The following is a 13280-nucleotide window of genomic DNA, read 5'->3' on the forward strand; positions in this document are numbered from 1 at the left end:
GTTTTGATAGAAAGCTTTACCTGCCAATTTATCTTCTCTCTTAAATTTGTGAGATATTACTAAACTTTCTCCCAAATTTTTGAAAACTCAATCTTAGATATCTGCGCTAACCTGGAATATAGATCTCTCACGTGTGCTAGAGATTTTTCTTCCCTAATGTTCTTTAAATGTTGTTTTGAAAAAACCAACTGAGGTGTCACAGATGTCTACTGATTCTCTACAATGATTTTAATCTCCTTTTCCCTTTACTTCTATGAACTAAACTCCTTCCGAAGCCGCTGGTTTCATAGCAGTCTTCGATCACTCAGCGCCACGCTCGTTGGTAGGCTTCAATCTTGGTACCGTCTCCTTAAAAAAATAAATTTAAAAAATGCTTGTATGGCCCATACCATCTGATTTTGGCATGACTCACACTTATTAATCTCAGTATGATAATATTATTTCTTACCTTATAAACCGATGCTGAAAATTACATCATTCATCAGCTTCGACAGTTAAAGACAAACACAATTGTCTTGTGACACAAATTCAGCGGCTACATCACTCAGCTTATGACAAATACATGAGTGATGCTTCCGCTTTATTCCACTCACTGCGTGCGTCCACTGTTTCTCAGCAAACCCGAGAAAAACCGAGTAGCCCATATTACCCGCTGGTCCATATTTAACACTTGTTTCCGTAAGCGCAAGGTGAACAAGTTCCTCTTAGGTCACCGCGAGCAATTATTCAAAAATTGTGCCATTTTACCAATTCGTCAACACTTTGGCAACTGGTAATGCCGTTTACTTAGCTTGCATTTATTGTGAATCTCTCATTTAGCGCAAAGTCCCAAGTAAGTGGAAAAAAAACATATGACCCCATTGATCGTGATCGGGCCAAATATCTCACGAAATAAGCGTCAAACAAAAAAACTACAAGGAACGAAACTTGTCTAGCTTGAAGGGGAAAACCAGATGGCGCTATGGTTGGCCCGCTAGATGGAGCTGTCATAGGTCAAACGGATATCAACTGCGTTCGTTTAAATACGAACCCCCATTTTTATTACATATTCGTGCCGTACATAAAGAAATATGAATGTTTTAGTTGGACCACTTTTTTCGCTTTGTCATAGATGGCGCTGTAATAGTCACAAACATATGGCTCACAATTTTAGACGAACAGTTGGTAACAGGTAGGTTTTTTAAATTAAAATACAGAACGTAGGTACGATTGAACAATTTATTTCGGTTGTTCCAATGTGATACATGTACCTTTGTGAACTTATTATTTCTAAGCACGCATGCTGTTACAGCGTGATTACCTGTAAATACCACATTAATACAATAAATGCTCAAAATGATGTACGTCAATCTCAATGCATTTGGCAATACGTGTAACGACATTCCTCTCAACAGGGAATAGTTCTCCTTCCGTAATGTTCGCACATGCATTGACAATGCGCTGACGCATGTTGTCAGGCGTTGTCGATGGATCACGATAGCAAACACCCTTCAACTTTCCCCACAGAAAGAAATCCGGGGACGTCAGATCCGGTGAACGTGCGGGCCATGGTATGGTGCTTAGGCGACCAATCCGCCTGTCATGAAATATGCTATTGAATACCGCTTCAACCGCACGGGAGCTATGTGCCTGACACCCATCTTGTTGGAAGGACATCGCCGGGCAATAGTGCATATTATGCCGGCTTACGTTAAAGCTGTTGGTGCATGACGCTTCGTCGCTAAATAGAACGCGTGCAAAAAATCTGTCATCGTCCCGTAATTTCTCTTGTGCCCAATGGCAGAACTGTACACGACTTTCAAAGTGGTCTCCATGCAATTCCTAGTGCATAGAAATATGGTACGGGAGCAATCGATGTTGATGTAGCATTCTCAACACCGACGTTTTTGAAATTCCCGATTCTCGCGCAATTTGTCTGCTGCTGATGTGCGGATTAGCTGCGACAGCAGCTAAAATACCTACTTAGGCATCATCATTTGTTGCAGGTCGTGGTTGACTTTCACATGTGATTGGACACTTCCTGTTTACTCAAATAACATAACTATCAGGCGAACGGTCCAGTCACTTGGATGATGTCGTCCAGAATACCGAGCAGCAAACATAGCACACACCCGTTGGGCATTTTGATCACAATAGCCATACATCAACACGTTATCGACCTTTTCCGCAATTGGTAAACGGTCCATTTAAAAAAAAAAAGTGGTTCAAATGGCTCTGAGCACTATGGGACTCAACTGCTGTGGTCATTAGTCCCCTAGAACTTAGAACTACTTAAACCTAACTAACCTAAGGACATCACACACATCCATGCCCGAGGCAGGATTCGAACCTGCGACCGTAGCAGTCCCACGGCTCCGGACTGCGCGCCTAGAACCGCGAGACCACCGCGGCCGGCGGTCCATTTTAACAAGGGTAATGTATCACAAAGCAAATACCGTCCGCACTGGCGGAATGTTACGTGATACCACGTACAAATGCGTTTGTAACTATTACAGCGCCATCTATCACAAAGCGAAAATAGTAGTCTCACTAAAACATTCATATTTCTTTACATACTACACAAATATGTAATAAAAAATGGGGGTTCCTATTTTTTAAAAAAACGCAGTTGATATCCGTTTGACCTAAGGCAGCGCTATCTAGCGGGCCAACCATAGCGCCATCTGGTTTCCCCCTTCAAGATAGGCGAGTTTCGTTCTTTGTCGTTTTTTCGTTTGATGCTTATTTCGTGAGATATTTGGCCCGGTCACTATCAATGGACCACCCTGTATATAAGAAGGATAACGGAAAAGGCCGGAAAAACTACAGACAAATATATTTAACATGGGTTTGCAGCAGAATCCTTGAACATATTCTCAGTTCGAATATAACAAATTTTCTTGCGAGGGAGAAGATTCTCTCCAGAAATCAACACGGATTTGCAAAGCATCGCTCGTGCTTAACTCAGCTTGCCGTTTAGTTACATGAGAGCCTGCGCACTATGGAACAGGCGAACTCCATAGTCTTAGATTTCCATAAATAATTTGAAATGGTGCCACATTGCCAACTGTTAACGTAGTTACAAGCATACGGAATAGGTTCCCAGGTATGTGAGTGGTTCTAAGACTACTTAGGTTAACAGAACCCAGTATGTTGTCCTCGACAGAAAATGTTCGTCAGAGACAAGGGTATCATCAGGAGAGCTCCAGGGAAGTGCGACAGGACCGCAGTCGAACGTTTTCTGTATCCATTAAATTGTCTTGCGGACAGGATAAGCGGCAGCTGCGGCTGTTTGCTGGTGATTCTGTGGTGTACGGCAAGGAGTCTTTGTGGAGTGCCTGTTGGAGGACTCAATGTAACTTAGACGAAATTTCTAGTTGGTGTGAGGAATGGTAGTTATCTCTAAATGTGGACAAATGTGATTTAATGCAGACGAGTAAGAAAAACAAACCTATAATTTTCGAGTACAGCACTAGTAGTGAGGCGCTTGGGCAGCCACGCCGGATAATATCTAGGCGCAACGTTACAAAACCATATGAAATGGAGTGGGCATGTAAAGTTTGTAGTATGGAAGGTGAATGGTCGCCTCAGGTTTATTGGGAGAATTTTTAGGAAAGGTGGTTCATTTGCAAGTGAGGCCGCATATACACTCCTGGAAATTGAAATAAGAACACCATGAATTCATTGTCCCAGGAAGGGGAAACTTTATTGACACATTCCTGGGGTCAGATACATCACATGATCACACTGACAGAACTACAGGCACATAGACACAGGCAACAGAGCATGCACAATGTTGGCACTAGTACAGTGTATATCCACCTTTCGCAGCAATGCAGGCTGCTATTCTCCCATGGAGACGATCGTAGAGATGCTGGATGTAGTCCTGTGGAACGGCTTGCCAAGCCATTTCCACCTGGCGCCTCAGTTGGACCAGCGTTCGTGCTGGACGTGCAGACCGCGTGAGACGACGCTTCATCCAGTCCCAAACATGCTCAATGGGGGACAGATCCGGAGATCTTGCTGGCCAGGGTAGTTGACTTACACCTTCTAGAGCACGTTGGGTGGCACGGGATACATGCGGACGTGCATTGTCCTGTTGGAACAGCAAGTTACCTTGCCGGTCTAGGAATGGTAGAACGATGGGTTCGATGACGGTTTGGATGTACCGTGCACTATTCAGTGTCCCCTCGACGATCACCAGAGGTGTACGGCCAGTGTAGGAGATCGCTCCCCACACCATGATGCCGGGTGTTGGCCCTGTGTGCCTCGGTCGTATGCAGTCCTGATTGTGGCGCTCACCTGCACGGCGCCAAACACGCATACGACCATCATTGGCACCAAGGCACAAGCGACTCTCATCGCTGAAGACGACACGTCTCCATTCGTCCCTCCATTCACGCCTGTCGCGACACCACTGGAGGCGGGCTGCACGATGTTGGGGCGTGAGCGGAAGACAGCCTAACGGTGTGCGGGACCGTAGCCCAGCTTCATGGAGACGGTTGCGAATGGTCCTCGCCGATACCCAAGGAACAACAGTGTCCCTAATTTGCTGGGAAGTGGCGGTGCGGTCCCCTACGGCACTGCGTAGGGTCTTACGGTCTTGTCGTGCATCCGTGCGTCGCTGCGGTCCGGTCCCAGGTCGACGGGCACGTGCACCTTCCGCCGACCACTGGCGACAACATCGATGTACTGTGGAGACCTCACGCCCCACGTGTTGAGCAATTCGGCGGTATCGTACGTCCACCCGGCCTCCCGCATGCCCACTATACGCCCTCGCTCAAAGTCCGTCAACTGCACATACGGTTCACGTCCACGCTGTCGCGGCATGCTACCAGTGTTAAAGACTGCGATGGAGCTCCGTATGCCACGGCAAACTGGCTGACACTGACGGCGGCGGTGCACAAATGCTGAACAGCTAGCGCCATTCGACGGCCAACACCGCGGTTCCTGGTGTGTCCGCTGTGCCGTGCGTGTGATCATTGCTTGTACAGCCCTCTCGTAGTGTTCGGAGCAAGTATGGTGGGTCTGACACACTGGTGACAATGTGTTCTTTTTTCCATTTCCAGGAGTGTACATTACTGGCCATTAAACTTGCTACTCCAAGAAGAAATGCATATTATAAACGAGTATTTATGGGACACATATCTATTATACTAGAAATATTATGTGATTACATTTTCACGCAATTTGGGTGCATAGATCCTGAGAAATCAGTGACCAGAACAAATACCTCTGGCCTTAATAAGGGCCTTGATACGCCTGGCCATTGAGTCAAACAGAGCTTGGATGGCGTGTACAGGTACAGCTGCCCATGCAGCTTCAACACGATACCACAGTCATCAAGAGTAGTGACTGGCGTATTGTGACGAGCCAGTTGCTCGGCCATCATTGACCAGACGTTTTCAATTGGTGAGAGATCTGGAGAATGTGCTGGCCAGGACAGCAGTCGAACGTTTTCTGTATCCAGGTAGGACCGTACAGGACCTGCAACATTCAGTCGTACGATATCCTGCTGAAATGTAGGCTTTCGCAGGGATCGAATAAAGGGTAAAGCCACGGGTCGTAACACATCTGAACGTAACGTCCACTATTCAAAGTGCCGTCAATGCGAATAAGAGGTGACCGAGACGTGAAGCCAATGGCACCCCATACGCTCACGCCGGGTGATTCGCCAGTATGGCGGTGACGAATACATTCTTCCTATGTGCGTTCACCGCGATGTCGCCAAACACGGATGGGACCATCATGATGCTGTAAACAGAACCTGGATTCATCCGAAAAAATGAAGTTTTGCCATTCGTGCACCCAGGTTCGTCGTTGAATACACCATCGCAGGCGCTCCTGTCTGTGATGCAGCGTCAAGGGTAACCGCAGCCACGGCCTCCGAGCTGATAGTCCGTGCTGCTGCAAACGTTGTCGTACTGTTCGTCCAGATGGTTGCTGTTTTGCAATAGTCCCCATCTGTTGACTCAGGGATCGAGACTGGCTGCACGATCCGGTACAGCAATGCGGATAAGATGCCTGACACCTCGACTGCTAGTGATACGAGGCCGTTGAGGTTCAGCACGGCGTTCCGTATTACCCTCCTGAACCCACTGATTCCATTTTCTGCTAACAGTCATTATATCTCGACCAACGCGAGAAGCCATGTCGCGATACGGTAAACCGCAATCGCGGTAGGCTACAATCCAACCTTTATCAAAATCGTAAACGTGATGGTAAGCATTTCTCCTCCTTACACGAGGCATCACAACAACGTTTCACCAGGCAACGCCGGTCAACTGCTGTTTGTGGATGAGTAATCGGTTGGAAACTTTCCTCATGTCAGCACGTTGTAGGTGTCGCCACTGGCGCCAACCTTGTGTGAATGCTCTGAAAAGCTAATCATTTGTATATCACAGCATCTTCTTCCTGTTGGTTAAATTTCGCGTCTGTAGCACGCCATCTTCGTGGTATAGCAGTTTTAATGGCCAGTAGTGAAGGACGCTAGTGCGATCCATTGGTGAGTACTGTTCGAGTGTCTGGGATCCACACGTGGTCGGATTAATGGGAGACATCGAAGCAATTCGGAGGCAGGCTGCTACATTTGTTACCGGAAGGCTCGAACAACGCGTTGGAGTTACGGAGATGCTTCGGGAAACCGGATGAGACTCACTGGAGGGAAAGCGACGTTCTTCTCGGAAATTTAGAGAACCGGCATTTGAAGCTGACCGCAGAACGGTTATATTCCGCCAACGTACATTTCGCGTAAGGGCTATGAAGATTAGAGAGAGTATGGCTCGTACGGAAGCATAGAGACAGTCATTTTTCCCTCTCTGTATTGCCGAATGGTTTAGGGAAGGTAATGCCGAATGGTGTAGGGAAGGAAATACCGAATGGTATAGGGAAGGAAATGACTAGTAGTTGTACGGGGTACCTTGCGCCGTAGACTTGTAGATGTAGGTGGTCAGGCTCGGCTAATAGGAGCCTTCTGGCAGCGCCTTTGGACTAGCGCACGTCGCCAGGCAACAAACGACCCACAGACATTGCTCCTCTTGAAACTCTTAATTCACACGCTGTATCAAAATTTCAGCCTACAACAACGTGTGTTCTACGTCGAAGGACTCATCACATTCTCTATTTTGAATGTGCTCGAAATGCTCGACGTACATAAAATTGTTTGAAATACGGAGGTGGCACAATTTTCACAAGGAATGCTGTTATCGTGGTAGTCATATGTTTTGCACAGCTCTTTCCGGATCGGACCAGCTGTGAGGCGATATCTGCGGGCAGGCTGGCCACGGTCGACTCACACTCCGCCCCGCGGTGACGACACGTACCCGAGGCTAGTAGCGGCAGATAAGGCGAGCACGCAATGTAGGCCTTCCAGTCGCACAGCGGGCTCGCCACCGGCGCCATGGGGCAACCTCAGCACCAGGAGCAGCAGCAGGGGACGCGCATCGGGTCCCGACGGCTGCAGTATGCCGCCGCCTTCTCAGGTACGCCTCACCACATAGCTAGTCACCGCTTTACTTGCGAAGGTGGCTCGCATTAATTATTGCAGAACATAGGATTAATTACTGAGCTAGTGGCACATGTTGCTGATAAAGTAGTCACTCCCAGAATTACGAGCACAATACATCGTAGATCCCTAGAACGAAACAGCTGCATTATTCGATCAAGAGTATCTGAACACTTATTTGTGGATATTATTATGGAGTGTTTCCAACCCTCACCTCCTGAGATAACTGATAGTCTGTGGAGGAATGACAGCCCATTCTTCCTCAAGAGCCGAAACCGGAGACGGTAATAATGTTGCATACTGAAAGAAACTGAATATCTAAATACCCCAATGATTTTCCATTGGGTTCAGGTCGGGACTCTGGACTGAACAGTCTATTTCAAGAGTGCTGTTCTCCACAGACCATGACCTCTTTATGAAACATGCCTTGTAGGGCTGTTACAGCCAGTCATCGTGTCTGATCTGTTCCTCTACAGCATGCAGACCACAATGCTGTAAAATGAGTTGTTATTCTTCCGCATTTAGCATTTTCATAATTCCAATAAGTGCCCCCACTATAGTCACAGAAAACACCCCATGGAGTAACAGAAAAGTTCATCATATTTCACTGTTGCCACTATACATGATGGCATGTAACGTTCTCAAATGCCTCTGAGTACTATGGTACTTAAAATCTGTGGTCATCAGTCCCTTAGAGCTTAGAACTACTTAAACCTAACTAACCTAAGGACATCACACACATCCATACCCGAGGCAGGATTCGAACCTGCGACCGTAGCGATTACGCGGTTCCAGACTGAAGCGCCTAGAACCGCACTGCCACCGCGGCCGGCTGTTATGTTCTCAGACCATTCACCAAACCCAAACCTATCCATCAGACTGCCACATTGTATATCGTGAATTATCACTCCTGATCACTCGTTTCCACTCATCAACTGCTCACTGACGTTGCTCTTGACACCATCTCAAGCACTGCTTAGCATTGACTACAGAAATATGTAGCTTAAGAAAACTGGTCGACCATTCTCACTGACCACAGAAATTGCGCTGGTAGCATTTTGCAACTGCCGTGTGAGCTCTTCCGCTGATTCCATGAGATTTTTTTTGTCCAACCAGCTTCCGCAGTGCTCAACAGTACCTGGTCTGAGGTCTGCCTGGGTCTTGGTTTAGCTGTGACTGTGCTTCCGCGTTTCCACTTCAAGGTCGCATCTCCAAGTGTCGTCTTGGGCAGCATTAGCAGGGTTGAAGTGTTCCAGATGAATTTGTTACTCAGATGAAATCCATCACTAGTCCACGTTGGAAGTCCCTTACCTCTCCTCACCGACCCATTCTGTCGTTACCGCTTGTATAGCGACAACTAAACACTCCCTCTCAACCCCCCCCCCCCCCCCGCTCACCTTTTATACTGGCGAGATCTGATTCTCATGACATGTAGTGGTCAATTCCGCATTACATAGGGTGTCCGGTTACTTTTGATCACACAACGTATCTCCAGTGGACCCGACTGGATACCCGCGCGCGTGTAACCAAGCCACTTGAGGGTTTCGGACGGGCGAGCCGGCCCCAGTACGAGCCCGCGCGGCGAATTGACGACGATAGCCTGGCAGTGTCCCACATCTGACTAGGTAAATACCGAACTGGTGCCTATGCCATGCCTCAGTTGCACGATTCACAAACATACAAACATTTCCAAAGCGTTCACCTCTTTTCCATGGATAACACTACACGCAGACAATTGAGGTATGCAAATTCCGCCCCGAGGAGGGAATGGTACAGGGGTTGCAGGGCTGGTGACAGGGAGGGCATCAGAACACCGCCTAACCTTTTTTTTTCGGTCTTCAGCCTTGTGACTGGTTTGACGCGGCCCGCCACGAATTGCTATCCTGTCCCAACATCTTCATCTCAAACTAGCACTTGCAACTTACGTCCTCATTTACTGGGTGTATTCCAATTTCCGTCTTCCTCTACAGTTTTCGCCCTCTACAGCTCCCTCTAGTGCAATGGCAGCCATTCCCTCGGGTCTTAACAGATGTTTTATCATCCTGTCCCTTCTCCTTGTCAGTGTTTTCCACACATTCCTTTCCGATTTTGCGCAGAAACTCCTCATTCCTTACCTTATGATTCCACCTAATTTTCTAAATTCGTCTGTTGCATCTAACACCCCTACCACAACAAAGGTAAAAAATTTATTACGATTTTTAGCGTTGCTTACGCTGCTAAATATTGCATTTTCGGGCAACAACAAAGTTATATTATGTGGCAGGTGTTATTAGAGCACAGTTAATAAAGTCATTTCATGAAATAACGGATAAATTAGGTACTCATCTTTTCGTGTTTCTCACGCTGGTCTCGTTGTGAAATCATGGCTCAATCGTCGAAAATCTAGGTAGTGATGATTCCAAGCTCGAATGCAAAGAGGCCTAGTTGTTATTCTGCGATACTCAAAAGTTTTATAGATGTGTTTCATAAACCTTTCTTGTAGATTAAACTTTTGCAAGTTAGGACAATGGTGATGTAAAAAAGTAATCAACACTCCGAATTTAAGTTCCACTTCTTTTGTTGCAATATCACGTAACTCACAAAACATCACTTCACAATATAAAACATACTTGAAAATATCTTCCTCACTGTTAAAGTTCACATTTTATAAAGTGACTACAATTTGCGTCTTTTCAACATGACGACCAAGACTTCACTTTCTAACAATCGCTTACGCGCCCGAAAATCAGAGTTACAAGTACGTCAAAGATGATAGTGACAAAAGAAAGAAATCTGAATGTTGTCACAGAAATATGTACACTATTTTACAGAAACACAGTAGAATATTGCTGGTATCGAGAGGTTGAGGTGAGGTGCCGTAATGATTACGTAATTCAAGTACCATTACAAGCACCACATCTTAAATGCTTCGATCCTCTTCTGCTCCGGTTCTCCCACAGTCCATGTTTCACTACCATACAATGCTGTACTCCAACCGTACATTCTCAGAGATTTCTTCCTCAAATGTTTGATACTAGTAGACTTCTCTTGATCAGGAATGCCCTTTTTGCCAGCAATAGTCTGCTATTGATGTCCGCCTTGCTGCTCCGTCATTGGTCAATTGGCTTCCTAAAAACTAAACTAAACTCCTCACGAACAGGCCATGAAAGACCAACGGTGCCGACTGACAGCCGTGTCATCCTCAGCCCGTAGGCGTCACTGGATGCGAATATGGAGCGGCATACCGCTCTTCCGGCTGTATGCCAGTTTCCGAAACCGGATCCGCTACTTCTCAATCAAGTAGCTCCTCAGTTTGCCTTACAAGGGCTGATAGCACCCCGCTTGCCAACAGCGCTCGGCAGATCGGATGGCCACCCGTCCAAGTACATTTGGCTTCCTAGGTAGTAGAATTCCCTAACCTCATCTACTTCGTGACCATCAATCCTGATAAGTTTCTCGCTGTTCTCATTTCTGCTACTTCACATTCATTTTGTCTTTCTTCGATTTACTATCAGTCCATATTCTGTACACATTCCTCAAAAGCGTCTTCTAACCAAACTGCGTGCCTATGGAGTATCGCCTTAGTTGTGCGACTGGATTCGTGATTTACTGTCAGAAAGGTCACAGTTCGTAGTAACAGACGGAAAGTGATCCAGTAAAACAGAAGTAATATCCGGCGTTCCCCGAGGAAGTGTTATGGGCCCTCTGTTGTTCCTGATCTATATTAACGACATAGGAGACAATCTGAGTAGCCGTCTTAGATTGTTTGCCGATTATGCCGTCACTTACCGTCTTGTAAAGTCATCAGATGATCAAAACGACTTGCAAAATGATTTGGACAAGATATCTGTATAGCGCGAAAAGGGGCAATGGGCCCTGAATAAGGAAAATTGTGACGTTATTCGCATGAGTACTAAAAGAAATCAGCTAAATTTCGATTAAGCGATAAGTCACATAAATCTGAAGGCTGTAAATTCAACTAAATGCTTTGGGATTACAATAACAAATAACCTAATTTGGAACGACCACATAGATAATGTTGTGGGTAGAGCAAACCAAAGACTGTGATTCATTGGCAGAACACTTACAAGTGCTTACACCACTCTTGTCCGCCCTATTCTGGAGAATTGCTGTGCGGTGTGGGATCCGCATCAGGTGGGACCGACGGATGACATCGAAAAAATACAAAGAAGGGCAGCTCGTTTTCTATTAGCGCTAAATAGCTGAGATAGTGTCACAGACATGATACGTGAGTGGAGTGGCAATCATTAAAACAAAGGCGTTTTTCGTTGCGACGGGAACTTCTCATGAAATTTCAATCACCAGTTTTCTCCTCCGATTGCGAAAACATTCTGTTGGCACCCACCTACATAGGAAGAAATGATCATCACGATAAAATAAGAGAAATCAGGGCTCGCACAAAAAAATGTAAGTGCTCGTTTTTCCCGAGAGTGGAACGGTAGAGAGACAGCTTGAAGGTGGTTAATTGAACACTCTGCCTTCCACTTTATTGTGAATAGCAGAGTAATCACGTAGATGTAGATGTAGATGTAGATGTATACTGTTCATTCCATTCAGCAGATCATGTAATTCTTCTTCACTTTCATTCAGGATAGCAGTGTCAACAGCGAATCATATCACTAATATCCTTTCACGTCTAATTGTAATTCCACTCCTGAGCCTTTCTTTTATTTCCATCACAGGTTCTTCGATGTAAAGATTGAGCAGCAAGGGCGAAAGACTACATCCCTGTCAACAGCGAATCATATCACTGATATCCTTTCACATCTAATTGTAATTCCACTCCTGAGCCTTTCTTTTATTTCCATCACAGGTTCTTCGATGTAAAGATTGAGCAGCAGGGGCGACAGACTACATCCCTGTCTTACACCCTTTCATCGAGAATTTCGTTTTTGGTGGTCCACTCTTATTATTCCTTCTTGGCTCTTGTACATGTTGTATATAACGCGTCTCTCCCTATAGCTTCCCCCTATTTTTCTAATAATTTCGAACGTTTTGCACTATTTAAAAAAAATTCTCAGGTCGACAAAACCTATGAAGGTGTCTTGATTTTTCTTTAGTCTTGCCCCTATTATCAACCGCAACGTCAAATTATCTCTCTGGTGCTTTTGCTTTTCCTAAAGCCAAACGTCGTCATCTAACACACACCAAAACGTATAGTAAACATGCGGGATGGCGATACGTGTAGGTTATGTATAAAAGCAAAAGAAGAAGAAGAAGAGAGGAGTAGTTGGAAAAACGCTCAGGTCACACCCTTCTAAGAGAAGGCTCACAGAACTGATCTACACTCCTGGAAATTGAAATAAGAACACCGTGAATTCATTGTCCCAGGAAGGGGAAACTTTATTGACACATTCCTGGGGTCAGATACATCACATGATCACACTGACAGAACCACAGGCACATAGACACAGGCAACAGAGCATGCACAATGTCGGCACTAGTACAGTGTATATCCACCTTTCGCAGCAATGCAGGCTGCTATTCTCCCATGGAGACGATCGTAGAGATGCTGGATGTAGTCCTGTGGAACGGCTTGTCATGCCATTTCCACCTGGCGCCTCAGTTGGACCAGCGTTCGTGCTGGACGTGCAGACCGCGTGAGACGACGCTTCATCCAGTCCCAAACATGCTCATTGGCGGACAGATCCGGAGATCTTGCTGGCCAGGGTAGTTGACTTACACCTTCTAGAGCACGTTGGGTGGCACGGGATACATGCGGACGTGCATTGTCCTGTTGGAACAGCAAATTCCCTTGCCGGTCTAGGAATAGTAGAACGATGGGTTCGGTGACGGT

At 46.1% G+C, this 13280-nt stretch overlaps 1 protein-coding gene across 1 annotated transcript in view; it reads left to right on the forward strand.

Annotated features, from left to right (window-relative positions):
* Positions 1 to 6974: 6974 nt before the first annotated feature.
* LOC126267107 (facilitated trehalose transporter Tret1-like) overlaps positions 6975 to 13280 on the forward strand; it is a 107988-nt gene continuing 101682 nt past the window's right edge. Inside the window, exon 1 of the mRNA XM_049972005.1 lies at positions 6975 to 7460. Coding sequence (XP_049827962.1) covers positions 7379 to 7460 — 82 coding nt within the window. The 5' untranslated portion in view covers positions 6975 to 7378. The remainder of the gene's footprint in view (positions 7461 to 13280) is intronic.

This window comes from Schistocerca gregaria, chromosome 4 (genome assembly GCF_023897955.1).
Source record: "Schistocerca gregaria isolate iqSchGreg1 chromosome 4, iqSchGreg1.2, whole genome shotgun sequence".
NCBI lineage: Eukaryota > Metazoa > Arthropoda > Insecta > Orthoptera > Acrididae > Schistocerca > Schistocerca gregaria.